This window comes from Monodelphis domestica, chromosome 3 (genome assembly GCF_027887165.1).
Source record: "Monodelphis domestica isolate mMonDom1 chromosome 3, mMonDom1.pri, whole genome shotgun sequence".
NCBI classification, from domain to species: domain Eukaryota; kingdom Metazoa; phylum Chordata; class Mammalia; order Didelphimorphia; family Didelphidae; genus Monodelphis; species Monodelphis domestica.
In genome coordinates this window covers 143,151,849-143,167,764 of record NC_077229.1, presented here as the reverse complement: position 1 = coordinate 143,167,764, position 15,916 = coordinate 143,151,849, and the positions used below count along the sequence as shown (strand labels likewise).

Below are 15,916 nucleotides of genomic sequence, written 5' to 3'. Positions count from 1 at the left end.
AGGAGAGTTTGAACTCCAATCTTCCTAACTCCAAATCGAAGGGTAACACAGATCAAATTGTTTGCCAGCTCTGGGAGGAGGAGGGAAGGAAGGAAGGGAGACAACATGGATCATATAACTTTGGAAAACTTATGCAGAAATTTGTCATTATCTGTAATTGGTAAAATAAATATTTTATAAAAACTTAAAAAATTTAAGTCTCTCAAGGATAATAGCCCAAGAAATAAAGAGGGATAAATATATAGGTGTGTGTACATATTTATATGTATACTCACATAAAATACAGAGGTAGATGAAATATATTTATATGCACTGCTATAGAAAGAGTTTTTATATCATGTTTTCACAGTTTATAAAATGCATATCTTACAATCCTAAAGAAGGCAGTGTAAGCACTTTGATCTCCAAATTACAAATGAAGAAACTGAAACTCAAAGAGGTAAAGTAATTCTTAATTAAACACCAAAAAGCAGTCAGACTCCAGCCCAGGAGCCTGTGTGTAACTATGTGTGTGATAAGTGAGTGTGAGTATGTGTGTGTGTGTATATACACATATGTGTGTATAAGTATATTTGTGAGTATGTGAATATTTGTGAAACTATAAGTGTGTGTGTGTTTGTGAGTGTGTAAGTCAGAGTGTTGTGTGTGAGCATGCATGCCTGGTGACAGACTAGCTAAGTTCAGGACTTAGCATCCCATTGCCTACAGGGTTTTCCTCTTTTTGCTCACAGACTCATAAAGATATCTATACTAAGTTAGAAAGAGATTGCTGAAGAGGAAAATGTGCTACAATAATAAATACAAATCCTGAATTTTATTTCCACAAACACACACTTAGACAGTCAATAAATAAGCATGCATTAAGTTTTCACCATGTACCAGTGATTAGCCTAAGTGTTAAGGATATGAAGAACCTTCATCCTCCACAAAAAAAGCCCCTGCCCTTAAGTCCCTCTAATAAAAATAATAAATAATAATAACATGAATAAATTATTTAAGGACATAATACATCTTTACATATGTTAACTCATTTGATCCTCACACCAGTCCTCTGAGATAGTTGCTATTATCTCCATTTTATTGATGAGGAAACTGAGGCAGCGGTTAAGCAACTTGCCTAGGGTCCCTCAGCTAAGGAGAGTCTAAGGGAGGATTTGAACTCCAATCTTCCTAACTCCAAGTCCTTTGCTCTATCTGATATACCACCCAGCTGACTGTGTTGCCTCCTCAAGGAATGTACATCTCAATGGGGAAAATAACAACTACAACTAAAAAATTAGGAACAAACAAAAGGAGAGTAAATGCAAAAAAAGTGGTGCTGGGATGAAGTGGGGAGGGGGGGGAATAAGGAGGTGTGTGTGTGAGAGAGAGACAGAGAGAGAGAGAACACTGAGTCCTGCTCTCCTATTTGCTAAATATGAACATGTAGCAAGAACAAGGAACAACAGAGAAAAGTCATAGGCTACAATAGTGCCTCCAACATTTCCAAACCTAGCAGACCACCATCAGTGCTTTGGGGAGATGCCTTTTGGAAGACTGACAGGAGGATATGGGCAAGAACTTCATAGGATAAGAAGGCATAGATGGATCATAATGTACAGTGATCTGGGAATTCCCACATCAACAAAAGTTCAGACTTATTGAATTATGAGAGTCTACCCATGCATGCACACAAACACACACACAGAGGCATACCCTCACCCACTAAAGAAAATAACTTATGTGGGCATCTGCCATATCAGTTTTCTATCTTAAAGTATAGCAATTTCAACAAGTTAGATGATTCAGAGTTAGCTAGCACCCGGAACTAGTGATCTTCAAACTCCAAATTCTCCAGGTAATAGGCACAATAGCTAGGCTTGTCTTCGATCCATCCTTCCATGACTAAAATATCTGATGACTTGAAGCAAAGACGTCTGTGACTAAAGTAAGCCTGATGCTTGGGAATCAGAAAGGAGGGAGGCAGGGGCACATGGCTTTGGAGAAGCCAAGAAGGCAATCATGCATTTGTAGAGTGAGTGGGGGAGAGGAGAAAGCAGCAGGCGGCTGGGTGGTCGCTCCCCCTGGAGCCATGCCCAGTGGCTTGGCATCATGGAAATTTACCCAGCACGTTTGGTGGAAGCTATCCAACTCTGCAATTTCACATTTACCATTATCAGACCACCTCACTTTTATGTACACTAGAGTGTTTTATACATTTTGGTTATAACTAAGAGTCACGCATTAGTATGGCATGAAGATGACCCCATGTTCTCAAAGACAATACCAGCAGAGTACAAGCTCAGGTAGGTCTTTATCACCTGGAAAGTCTTTGACTCGAGGCCCAACAGACAATATATCTTTAAAAAAAAAAAAAAAAAACCTTTACCTTTTATTCTAGTAACAAGTCTAAGATAAAGGCAAGGGATAGGTAAATGGAGTTGAGTGGTTTGCCCAGGGTCAGGAAGAACTGGGTTCAAATCCTGATTCAGGTACTTAATAGCGGTATAATCTGAATAAGACACTATATCTTCCTGTGTCAGTTTCCACAAATATAAAAGAGAATTATCATAGCTTCAAACTTCATAGGGTTATTGTAAGGTTCAAATGAGATAATATATACAATGTGTTTTGTAAACTTTAAAGCATTTCAGTTCTCCACTAAATCCCATCTTTTGTGGAAGCTTTTCCCAATTCTCTTTCATTCGAGTACTTTCTTCTGTGAATTACTTCCCATTTAACCTATATGTAGCTTATTAACATATAATCTATAGTAAACATACAGTACATTTTACATATATAAATATATTCTATATTTACATAATATATATTTAAATAATATATAAATATATAATACAATATATTTTAACATTATATGTCTACACATTTATTATATATTTTAAATTTAAATATATAGTGTACTTATATGTTATATATTAAATATATTATAAATATAGTACATAAGTGGTAGAAATCCTTTGAATAGGAGCTTCTTAAGGTCAATGACTGTTTTACCTATGTCCAGAGCTTAGCACAGGTCCTAGAACATAGTAGGCACTTAACAGAATTGACTAACTTACTGATATAACTGTCAGTTTTATTATGATTATTAAATTAGCATCTGAGGACCAACCTAGCTATGCTCAGTAAAGGCCCTTTGTCAAGTCAACTAAAAGGGAATGTTTTTATTTTGGTCACAATCACTTTTGAAGACCATCTTCTAAGCTATAGAAATTCTCTGTGTTTCAACAGTGAAACCTCAGCTCACTGATGTATTGAATCTTTGCAAATATACTTGCAAAAAATACTTTGCAAAAATATTTACATATATTCCCCTCCACTTTCTTTTAAAGACTGGCTCCCTATCTCACCTGGGCAATAAGTATAAAGACTACTCATGACTGGCAAAAGAACTTTGACTTGCCCCATTGCCTTTTTGGACCAGGTTTCTCCAGTGTAGGCAGCCTGGTGCAATCCCTGGCACTTGGAGGCTCACCATATTGATGCTAGAGTAAGTGTGAATATCCAATCAGCTCTCTTCCTGATGAAGAGTGAGAAATCCCAAGCTCAGAAGATCTACCAACTTCAGCCATTCCAGTAGCAGGAACTTCAGGAGTGCATCAGTACACCCAGCTCCTAAAAGAATGCTTACCACAGCCTTTCCTCATCTGTAAAATGAAGGGGTTGGATTAAATGATCCCCAAAATCTTGAGATTCCCTCCTATCTCTTTATTTATGAGCCTAAATGTAGTATCCTACATCAATTCCAGGAGCTGATTCCCAATAACTCTGTGTCAAATATAAGCATTTATTTGTAGGAGTAATCTACCAGGGCAACTAAGTGGCATAGGAGATAGAGTGCCAGCACTGGAGACAGGAAGACTCATCTTCCATGAGTTCAAATATGACCTTAGACACTTACTAGCTATGTGACCCTGGGCAAGTCACTTAACTCTGCCTCAGTTTCCTCAGCTATAAAATGAGCTGGAGAAGGAAATATAAACCACTCTAGCATCTCTGCTGGGAAAATCCCAAATTGGGTCACAAACAGTTGGATACAACTGAAAAAATAGCTGAACAACAAATTTGCCATCATCTCTAAGGATATAATAATGACTCTGATATGTATTATGTGAAGTTGGGTCTCAGTTTCCCCCTCTATAAAATGAGTTTTCAATTAGCAATAATCACAACTCGGATAAAAATCATTGGCTGCTATACTGCCACTGCACAAAGCTCCCTTTCTATAAAATGAGGAAGTAGAACTAGATGACCTCGAAGATCCCTTCCAGTTCTAGATATATGATCCCTAAGATGTAAATGTGGCAAGTATTATTACCACACCCATTTGATAACTGAGAAAACTGAGGCTGAGGGAGGGACGGTTAAATTACTTAACATCCTATAGTTGGTGAATGCTTAAACTAAATGGGGATCTCCCTGTGCCTCTATAGTAATGCTTATCACACTATACCATGATACTGTTGAGCAAACCAGTTAGTATAGTAGCCAAAGGACTGAACTTGAAGTCTGGACATTTGAAATCTGCCCCAGAAACATACTATCTGACCTTTGACCAGTCCCTTAGTCACTGTCGGTCTCAGTTTCCTCAGCTATAAAATGGGCACAATAATAGCAGCTATCTCACAGGGCTGCCTGAGGACTGAACACATGTGTAATGCACTTTCCAAACCCTAAAGCTCTGTTTATAATACTATATGGTAATATAATATAATACTACTAATAGTATAGACATCACAGGGATTCAATGATGTCCCAACCAATACTGAACACTGAAATTCTAAATTGATTCTATATGACAACTTCCATAAGAGTAAATGTCCTCATTCTCCTGATGCTGGTGAGCCCACTTGGCCACAAACGCAAGTCATATATCACAGACATCAAACGTTCTATTGGGCATCGAAAGCTTCATTCCAGGAGATTACACCAAAGCAAAATCATAACAGCCTTCAGAGGCCAAGAGCAGACCATCCAAGGCTTTGCCAATATCAATCCAAAAGGCTATTCTTCTTACAAGACCTTCCACAAGCTGGCTCCCTCCTCCATTTCTAAGACTTATTTCATACTACACCCTTTCACATATGCTATGCTCCAGTCAAACCAAAATAATTTAACTTGGAACAAGGCTAACAGGGCTCCAAATTCAGGGCTCTTACCACTACATCATGATTGTCTGAGTCTGTGAAGCAATGGAATAAAAAAGCACTGGACAGAGAGACAGAAGGATATTGGTTCAAATCCTGCCTCTCACAGTGGGCATTTAACTTCTCCAAATTGTAGTTCTGTCATCAGTAAAACTGAGATAATAAGCATAATTAGTGTCCACTCCACAGTATAGCTGTGAAATCAAATAGGATCAGATACCAAATATAAAGTGCTCTGTAAACTTTCAAGCACTATATTTTTGTCAGTTAATTTTTTTTAAAACCTTCTGTCTTAGAATCAATACTAAGCATATTTTCCAAGATAGAAAAGTGGTAAGGGCCAGGCAAACAGGGTTAAATGACTTGCCCAGGGCCACACAGTTAGGAAGTGTTTGAGGCTAGATTCAAACCCATGAAGATGAGTCTTCCCGATTCCCAGCCCAGTGCTCTATCCACTGATAGCATTAGCTTTTTATAATTGTTTTCTTTTTTGCTTAGACCTATGACTTTATTGGTGCAAAAAGCTCTCTGTAGGGAAATTCCCTCTAATCATGCATATTAGGCAATTTTTCTACAAATTTTAGTTTTAGATAGTTTCATGGGACACTGAAAGGTTAAGGAATTTGGGCAGGGCCACATAGCTAATATGCATCTGAGGCAGAATTTGAACCCAGGCCATCCTGATGCCAAAGCCAGTCCTCTATCCTCTACAACATGCTCCTTCTTAAGTTCCTTCTTCATTTCTTTGTTCAGTCCTTTCAGTCACATCTGACTGACTCTTCATGACCCCATTTGAGTTTTCTTGGCAGGGATACTGAAGTGGTTTGCCATTTCCTTCCTCAGACCATTTTACAGATGAAGAAACCAAGTCACTTGCCCAGGTCATCTAGCAAAGTAAGCATCTGAGTGGGGATGTGAATTCAGATGTTCCTGACTCCAGGCCAGGAATTCCATCCACTATGCCACCCAGCTACTGATCTATATTTTCTAAAATAGTTTAAATCCTAGGGGCATTCCAGAATCAAAGGAGTTAATACTAGAACAATAGCAATAATGACAACAACAACAACAATAATAATATCTATAGAGTGATTTAAGATTTGGCAAGTGTTTTATAAATATTTCATTTTATCCTTAAAACAATGCTGTGAAGTAGCTGCTAATTTTATTAATTTTTATAGATGAAGAAACTGAGTCAGACAGGATTAAATAACTTGCCCTCATTCACACAGGGAGGAAGTGTTTGAAACTGGATTTGAACTCAATTCTTCTAAACTCCAGGTCCAACACTATCCCTTTGCTGCCTTGGACAGGAAAGAAACTTGGAAGTCATCTAGTTTGATGCCTTCATCAGGAAAAGTAAATAACTCAGTTTCAGAGCTGGGAAGTGATCCAAGTATATAGGTAGAATATAGAAAATTTGACTCTTTTCATAATGCCAGTCACCTCTCTTTTAAGTCTAGGTCAATATTTCCTCAGTGGAACTTTCCTTAATCCCCATCCCCAACCCACAAGTAATACTTCCTTGTGTTTTGCCTTTTCATATATGTTTATGCATTGTCACAATCAACATGAAAATAGGTGGACATGTATACTGATCCGAAAGGGTTAATGCTGTTTTGAGCTTTTGGGACATACATACACATCTGTGTGCTATTAGAGGATGTACAAAAGTTTTAGTGTAGTTTCAAGCTTTAATAGCTTTTGGGACACACACACACACACGTATGGATGTGCAATATGGATATGTGTGTGTGCGTTTTCTAATTCTGACCCAAATTTGTATCTAGGCTGTAAGCAAGCTCCTTGATGACAGGGATGGTTTACTCTTCTTTGTATCCCCTGGAGCTAAGGAGACAATCAGTAAAGGCTGCCTTCAGAAAGCAGGATTTGAGTCTTGACAGAATAAAGGAAATGAAGAGTCAATGGTGAGGAGGATGAATATTTCTGACTTGGAGCAGAGCAAAGATATGATCATCTGGAATAGTAAAATCAAAGTGTTAAGACCTGACAAGCACAAACTTCTGTTTCCTGCTTTTAATTCTCATGATTTTTCTCTTTCTTACCTTTCCAAAGTTAGGGCTTTTGGCTATGTGCTCAAAATCTATATCTGTATATAACACAGGATGAATAAAATGGCCTAACCCCATTTGCCTCAGTTTTCTCATTTGTAAAATGATCTGGAGAAAGAATGGCAAACCACTTCAGTATCTTTGCCAAGAAAATCCCAAATGAGGTCATGAAGCATCAGACATAGCTAGAACAGCTAACCTCAAAGGCATTTTGTGATGAATAAGTCACACACCTAGGAAGTCCTCTCTACTTTAGACCCATTATCCTCATTCATTATTCCCTAAAGGCTTAGGACTATGTTATTCAGTACTTGCTAACATGTAGCCTTTTCCTTTTTCTGGAATCCCTTCCTGTGGGCACATCTCATCACCCCAGCTAAAGGATATCTCCTTAAAAGAAGGGATCACACCTTCTGTTACCTTCATGGACCTCCACAGCCCTAAGTGATACAATTACAGGATCATAGAACTTCAGCTGAGAAAATCAAAACAACTCTGAGGTATCACCTCACACCTAGCAGATTGGCTAACATGACAGCTATGGAAAGTAGTGAATGCTGGAGGGGATGTGGCAAAGCGGGGCACTAATTCATTGCTGGTGGAGTTGTGAATTGATCCAACCATTCTGGAGAGCAATTTGGAACTATGCCCAAAGGGCATTAAAAGACTGTCTGCCCTTTGATCCAGCTATAGCACTGCTGGGTTTGTACCTCAAAGAGATAATAAGGAAAAAGACTTGTACAAGAATATTCATAGCTGCACTCTTTGTGGTGGCCAAAAGTTGGAAAATGAGGGGATGCCCATCGATTGGGGAATGGCTGAACAAATTATGGTATATGTTGGTGATGGAATACTATTGTGCTAAAAGGAATAATAAAGTGGAGGAATTCCATGGAGACTGGAACAACCTCCAGGAAGTGATGCAGAGTGAAAGGAGCAGAACCAGGAAAACATTGTACACAGAGACTGATACATTGTGGTACAATTGAAGGTGATGGGCTTCTCCATTAGTGTCAATGCAATGTCCCTGAACAATCTGCAGGGATCTAAAAAATACTATCCACAAACAGAGGATAAACTGTGGGAGTAAAAACACCAATGAAAAGCAACTGCTTGACTACAGGGGTTGAGGGGATATGACTGAGGAGAGACTCTAAATGAACACTCTAATGCAAATACCAACAACAGGGAAATGGGTTCGAGTCAAGAACACATGTGATAACCAGTGGAATCGTGCATCGGCTATGGGAGAGGGAAAGGTGGTGGGAGGGGGGGCGGGGAGGAAAACAAAATGATCTTTGTTTCCAGTGAATAATGTTTGGAAATGACCAAATAAAATAATGTTTAAAATTAAAAAAAAAAAGAACTTCAGCTGGAAGACACCTCAGAGTCCATCCATCCAAGGCCAATTCACTAATACAGATAAGGAAACTGAGGCCCAGAGAGATGACTGTTCATTTGTAACCAGGCCCAAGGTCCCATGCAAAAGGTTTTTAGAGATGGGATTTGATACCAAGTCATTTTGATTCCAGAACTAATAATTTTTCCACACCAATACATAAACACTTGCTGGCATAACTATAAGCACATGGAACATAATTTGTCTAGGTAATTTTGAATATAACATCAGTATTTTAATAGCATTGATTTCTCTGGCTTTTTTTTATGTCCCAACTAAAATCCCACCTGAAGTCTCTCCCAACCACTCAACTCCAGGGCCTTCCCCCTATAAATTATCTCCTATTTATCCTGTATGCAGCTTGCTTTGCACATATTTGTCTGCACGATGTTGCTCCCATCACACTGCAAGTTCCTTGAGAAAAAAGTACCTTTTCTTTTTTTTTAATTGATAGTAACTTGAAATCACTGATATTTGGTCTTTCACTTTTAAAAAGGGATGGAGGCATAGAGCTTTTAAATATCTTCATTCTCTTTTTCAATTTAAAATACTTCCCTATACAAAAGAAAAGACATCTCAAGCGCCAATGAAAATCTCTCAGGGTCTCCAAACTCCTAAAAACTTGGATTATTCATCAGAAAATCATTCTTTTTTAGCAAAGGGGCAAATGTCATTAGTAGAGAACACAAAAGAAACAATTCCGCCTGGTAGCCCTTCAAGTGGCGTGCCTGGGAGAGCTCTCTCTGAGATTCATCCACTTAACCCCATATGGTTATAATTTTGGTTTAACTAGAGGAAAAGTTGCTGTTCCAAGACAGTTTAACATCAGTTCTCCCTAAAGCATTATCTACTTTAACCTTTGTCTACTCTTCTTTTCTATCTCCTCCTTAAGTATTTTGCCTCTTTGGACATTTTTTTCCCAACTGTCGAGCCATGATAGGAAGCTTCATATAATCTAATCCATGGCTTTACCAGCCCTGACTGCCAGAAGAATGGGGTCAGTCACCTAAAGAGGCCATTGGCAACTGGTCAAATGAAAAACAATAAGACCTGTCAAGACTGGCCATCAGAGAAGCACTTGGGCTAATAATTGCTGAATCAAAATCTAAAGTTGTTTTTGGAAAAATTCCTAATGGCAGGACCTATAAGCTAAATAATAGGTAAATAAATAATAGGAATGAGAGGTGGGTACTATTATGTTCTCAAACAATAAGTATAAAAATAATAGAATATGTCTATAGGAAATGGTTATGAAGAATAAGTCCAGTTTGTGTTAAGGTAGCAGGCTACTTTTTTTTTTAATCCTTACCTTACATCTGAGAATCCATACTGTGTATAGGTTCCAAGATAGAAGATGTTATGGGTTAGGCAAGGGGGTTAAGTGACTTGCCCAGAGTCACACAGCTAGGAAATGTCTGAGACCAGATTTGAATCCAGGCACTCCCATCTCTAGGCCTGGATCTCAATCCACTGGGCCACATAGATGCCTCCAAGGGACATTACTTTTTTGCATTTGACTTTTATCTCCATGTAACACCTACCACCTAAAAGTGATCTAGAATGTAAGCAACTTGAGGGCAGGGCCCATTTCATTTTTGTCTTTGTATCACCACCTCCTAGAAAGAAACTTACACATAGTATGTGCTTGATTAATTGGTTCTTGACTGCTCCTTTCCCTTAACAAATTCTATCTATCTATTTATTTCATTACATATCATATCTATTAGCCAGAAAGAAATCTAAGTGCAGGGATGCTATTATTTTTCATCTCAGTACTCCCAGCACTTGTGTCCTAAATATGCTCAATGAATATTTGTTTTGTTATTATGAAAAATTGTGCATTGAAAAAAGTTTAATCTACTTGGAAATGACATTTGGCTGCCATTTTGCTTCAAGATGGTGACATAAACAACAAATCAAATTTTGGATAGGTCTTCATTCTTTTGGGGATATATGTGTTGTTAAAGCCTGTTGTTGTCTTCTTAAAACATGTTTGGAGGATGGACAAACATGAAATGGTGAGTAGCCAAGTTGAAACAATGATCTTATTTTGTTTGCTCAGTTAATACTATACCTCCTGTCTAATAGTCATATCTAAAGAAGCACTTAGTATGGCTTCTTCCTGAGTCATGCTAAGTCAAAGGAAACAGTATCAATCCCTGGGGCAACCAAGCCCACCTTGATATAACTGCCCTTCATCTCTAGTTTTGGTATGTCCCCCAATAAGTTTGGATTCTACAATGAATTCAGAGAAGACACTAGGTAGTTGAATTTAAACAAAATATTACTTGGAGTTTTTAATTGACTCATATGTCACTCTTTCATGAACCTTGTTTATAAAAATCCAACCCATAAACAATATTTCCCCATGATCCTGACATGAGCCAGCATGGTCCCATGAGAGTCTAGCATTAGTAAAGGCAGCAGAATCAGAAAATCTATTGAAAAGAAGCATTGAATGTGAGTGAACAGGGGGGCTTTTCATCATTTTTCATTGAAATTTTACATTTGCATTTTCCTACTGATCATCTATTATGAAATCCCACCATTTCAGGTACAAATGACATTTTTTCAGAGTGGTGCTTTAAAAGGAATGTTCTATTTGCCCTTTATTTTCTCTTCTATGTCTGTGAAGAGGTTAGGCAGTTCTGGATACTTGGACCACATGCATCTTCCAAGTGATTCTAACTGAACACATCACACTTATGGCAACCACTTCTCTGGACTCCAATGCCAAGCATTTGAACTTTACTCTTCACTAGAAATATAATATTTATTCACTTAATTTAATCAAATAGGTATTTTTAAGCTCTTACCTCTGTCTTAGCATTGATCCTGAGTGTCATTTCCAAGGCAGAAGAGCAGTAAAGGGCTAGGCATTTGGGGTTAAGTGACTTTCCCAGGGTCACACAGCCAGGAAGTGTCTGAGGCCAGGTTTGAAACCAAGTCCTTCTGATTCCAGGCCTGCCTCTCTATTCAGTGAGCCACCTAGCTTCCTCCTAATAAATATTTATTAAGCACCTACAACTCAAGGGGATCAGGAAATGATTCCTGTGGGAAATGGAAACTAATCTAAGCCTTAAAGTGAGATAAGGACTCTATGGGGCAGAGGTGAGTAGAGTGTAGAATGGTACAACAGAGTGTACACTGGATTTGGAGTCAGAGGTCCAGAATTTAAATTCCAGCTCTCAAATTGCTCCCTTGTGACCTTACTCAAGCAAACCATTCCAGTATCTTTGCCCAGAAAGCCCCAAATGGGGTCATGAAGAGTCAGACACAACTGAAAAATGACTGAACTGGCCTTAAAAAACTCCCTTAGTTTCACTGACAATTTTTCTCCTCTGTCAAATGTTGGGGTTGAACTCAATGACCATTAAGAACCTTTTCAGTTCAAAATATGTAATCTGGTGGACTAAAGTACATTCTAGAGACAGGGTAAAATCCATACAAAAAGTTAGACATGCGAAACAAAACAGTGACATCAAAGAAGAGTTAAATAGGCAAGTTTTGCCCAGAATATATGTGTTCAAAATGATTAATGTAAAATAATTCTGGAAAGGAAGATTGGAGACAAATTATGAAGGATATCCTAGAAATAATAATCCTCAATAAAGTCTTGAGTGAGGAAGGGACATAGTCAGATTTTTATTTTAGGAACATTATTTTGGCAGCTATGTGGAGGACTGATTAGAGAAGGCTGAAAATGGAAGATAGTCTCATTTAGGAGAATATATCAATAGTCCGGGTGTGATATTATAAGGGCCTGAAGTCAGGTAGAGGCTGTGAGTGAACAGAAGGGGATGAATACAAGAGATGTCAAGGAGATGGGTATGTTAATTTGTGTCCCATTAAGGCAAGTGGTTTACACAATAGTCCCAAATCAATAAGGAAAGATTTTATTGAAAAGCGAGTCTGTCCCAACTATACTTTAATTTCTTGCAGCTAGATGGTACAGTGAAGGGTGCTAGACCTGAAAGTCATAAAAATATTTTTCCAAGTTCAAATCTGGCCTTAGAGATTTACTAGTTGTGTGACCCTAAGGCAAGTCACTTAACCCTGTTTGCCTCAGTTTCTTCATTTGTAAAATGAGCTAGAAAGGAAATAGCAAACCACTCTAGTATCTTTGCCAAGAAAACACTCAAAGGGATCATGAAGAGATGGATGCAACTGAAAACAATTCAATAACAGCAAAACATGTGGCAGGCACTATGCTAAATGACTTACACATATTATTTTATTTTATCCTGACAACAACCCTATTGTTACCACCATTTTGTTGTTGGGTAAATTGAGGCAGGCAGCATGTGAATTAATTGCCTGGGGTCACATAATCTCAGACTGACTTTGAACTCAGGTCTTCCTGACTCTCAGGCCACAGCTTTCTATCCACTGCTCCACTTAGCTAGATTTAGAATCAGAGGACCTTGGTTCATATCCCCCAAATTATTTAACCTCTCCAATTCTCACTTTTCTCCTATAAAATGAGACAGCTGAACATTTAAGGTCCTTTCCAGGTCTACCTCAAGTTTTCAAAATGTCTATTAACTCTATCGCTGTCCTCCTTTATCTTGTCATTCCCATAGCTTTCACCCTAATTCAAGTCATCTGTGACCTGAATTATTAGAACAATGTGCATATTCTATTTATGAGAATTCATCTATTTAACGGTTAAGTTATATAAGCCCTTGACAATAAAAATCTGTCACAGTTTTTATATCTCCCTCTTTCTTACTCTAAGTTCTAAATAAATATGTAATAATTTGATCAAACATATCTGTTCAATAAATATTTGTTGAATGAATGGTCACTAAAAATCAGAATTTGTTTATATCAGTCTAACTTTCTAGTGATTGCTTTGTGCTTTCTGATTTAACTTCATTTTCTAAAAAGTAAGAATTTAGTGATTTACAAGAGGCAAAAAGCCCAACCAAACAAGAAAAAAAGTGCTCATAGAATGACCATCTGTTGGGTATGTTCCTCTAAAGTAGCATAGAATGATGGAATGAGGAAGATCTGGGAAGAATCAAGTCCTCCCTCTGACACAATCTTAGGCATGACCAAGAGTAGGTTGTTTCACTAGTATTTAGCTCAGTGCCATTGTGTAGAAGCTTGTTGTTCAACTGTGTCCAACCCTTTGTGACTCCATTTGGGGTTTTTCGTGGTAAAGACACTAGAGCAGTTTTTGCCATTTTCTTCTTCAACTCACTTTATAGATGAGGAAAATGAGGTAAACTGGATTAAGTGGTTTTCCCAGGGTCACACAGCTAGTATATCTCTAAGTGTGTAAGGTTGGATTTGAGCTCAGGTCTGGTGCTCTATCTACTGTGTCACCAAGGAGCTTAATAAATGCTAACTGATTGACTGACTGATTAACCACTCGGTGTTCTATTATCAGTGCCTCTAACACCACAAATCCCAGATGGATTGTGAACTGCTGGAGGGTATTTCCAAGCTGGGATTCCCCAAAGTTGAACAAATTCTCTGTGTGAACCAAAGAAAAATAAAATTTCCAAAGCATAACAAAATCTCAAACTTACCGGTTGGCCTCCCCACCATCTGTGATTAAATTTCTCTCGTCCTCGAAGGTGGAAAGTGGCATCAAATACAGGATCATACATCGAATTGCCAACAATTCCATGTGATTCAGGGTAAAGTCCCTATTTTGAATGGGAGATTTGGTAATAAAATTTCATCAATATACAAAATAATCAAGAACAATTCTAGTCCAAGAGTTGCTACACTTTGGAAAGATGTGTGTATAATATAATATAATATATATAAACATGTAGGTGTTTATATAAACTGAATATCCTTATGTATGTACACAGATACATCTATATAATACACATATATAAATGTATGCAGATGTCTCAAATGTATGGAAACAGGCATTCTCATTTGTAGAAATGTATGGAATAGTCATTTTAAAATATATATTTAAGAATGTAATAATGATTAACTCATACTCTTTATTGAAGAGGGTAATAAATATGATTTAAAAAGCAATGTGAGAAGGGTGGACTAGAATATAAACATTTTTCATTTTTAATTAGTTCCTAAATTTTGGAGTTTAGGTAGCAATTCAGGTACTTCCTTAAAAATCTCTCTGTCTGTCTCTCTGTGTCTCTGTGTCTGTCTCTATGTCTCTGTCTCTGTGTCTGTCTGTTTCTCTCTCTCTCTCTCTCTCTCTCTCTCTCTCTCTCAGCAAACAGAACTGAGTGCCTTGTCCAGAGTTGCACAGCTAGTAAGCTTCAAAGGGCAGATTTGAAATCAGGTCTTCCTGACTCGGTGCCCTCATGGCTTTATCCACTTCCACTACCTAACTGCCCTCTGACTTTCTTTTTCCTTACTTTCTCAGTACTCCTATCCCATGAACCATCCAGGAAACAAAAAAAGTCAAGTGACTGAATCTCAAAGAATACCTAAATTTCTAATTATATATTTAGCCAAATATAATAAATTCCTAAGCTCAAAGGAGAAGCAAGAGAGCCCATTGGGTTTAAAAAAACTGAATATCCCACTTAATCCTAGACAAATGGCTTTTCGTTAACAACCTTTTTCTTCTAAGAAAACAACATACTTGTTAAGTGAGGAAAACATGCTAGTTTCTCTTCCAAAACAACTCAGCATTTCTTAAAAACATTTTTCTCTTTGGATTATCTCAGAGTGAATCTTTCTTTTAAATATATTAAAGATATCTTTTTTTAAAAACTTACAGTTGCCAAGGTATATAAGTTAGGGAAGGTTTTTGTAGGGTAGACAGGCCTCATGTAAGGAGAATGGGTGCCACAAGATCCTGAAAATACAATTGTAGATGTTAAAAATGGAAAGGTATTAGATAAGAAAATGGGGACAATTAGCATTTGCCTATTCCGAAATGACTCTAAAAAGAACTGCTTTACAAAACTACCAAGAATTAGTGGGTACTATTTCTACTTTATCAGATATTCATGAGATTACAATTCTTTTACAGTCCCTCAAATCCAACATATCAGAGTCCTTTTATTGTAAAAATCCATCCATAGACAAAAAGGACCAACTGGAAATAGAGTTAATATGTAAGCCACAGCTGGTGGGTAGGAAGACATAGTAAAATTTCTTACTTAGTTTTTCAATGTTAGGCATGACCTTGCTGCCTTTCTTCATGTAGGATGCACGGAACCCATCCACAGAGAAGATGATTAACGGAGGACGAACAAACCTTTTAATAACAAAACATTTGCTTTAAAGAAATGATTTCTAAAGTTTTCATTATATACATGAATCTGGCATTACTTAGGACTGCTGAAATGGTAAAG

At 37.6% G+C, this 15,916-nt stretch overlaps 1 protein-coding gene across 7 annotated transcripts in view; it reads right to left on the bottom strand.

The window, feature by feature from the left end:
- ENPP2 (ectonucleotide pyrophosphatase/phosphodiesterase 2) overlaps positions 1-15,916 on the bottom strand; it is a 200,078-nt gene that overhangs the window by 86,444 nt on the left and 97,718 nt on the right. For all 7 annotated transcript variants that reach the window (XM_056823161.1, XM_056823158.1, XM_056823156.1 and 4 more), the window contains exons 6-8: positions 15,722-15,819; positions 15,335-15,414; positions 14,156-14,275 (exon numbers count right to left, since the gene is read on the bottom strand). In XM_056823161.1, coding sequence (XP_056679139.1) covers positions 14,156-14,275; positions 15,335-15,414; positions 15,722-15,819 — 298 coding nt within the window. The remainder of the gene's footprint in view (positions 1-14,155; positions 14,276-15,334; positions 15,415-15,721; positions 15,820-15,916) is intronic.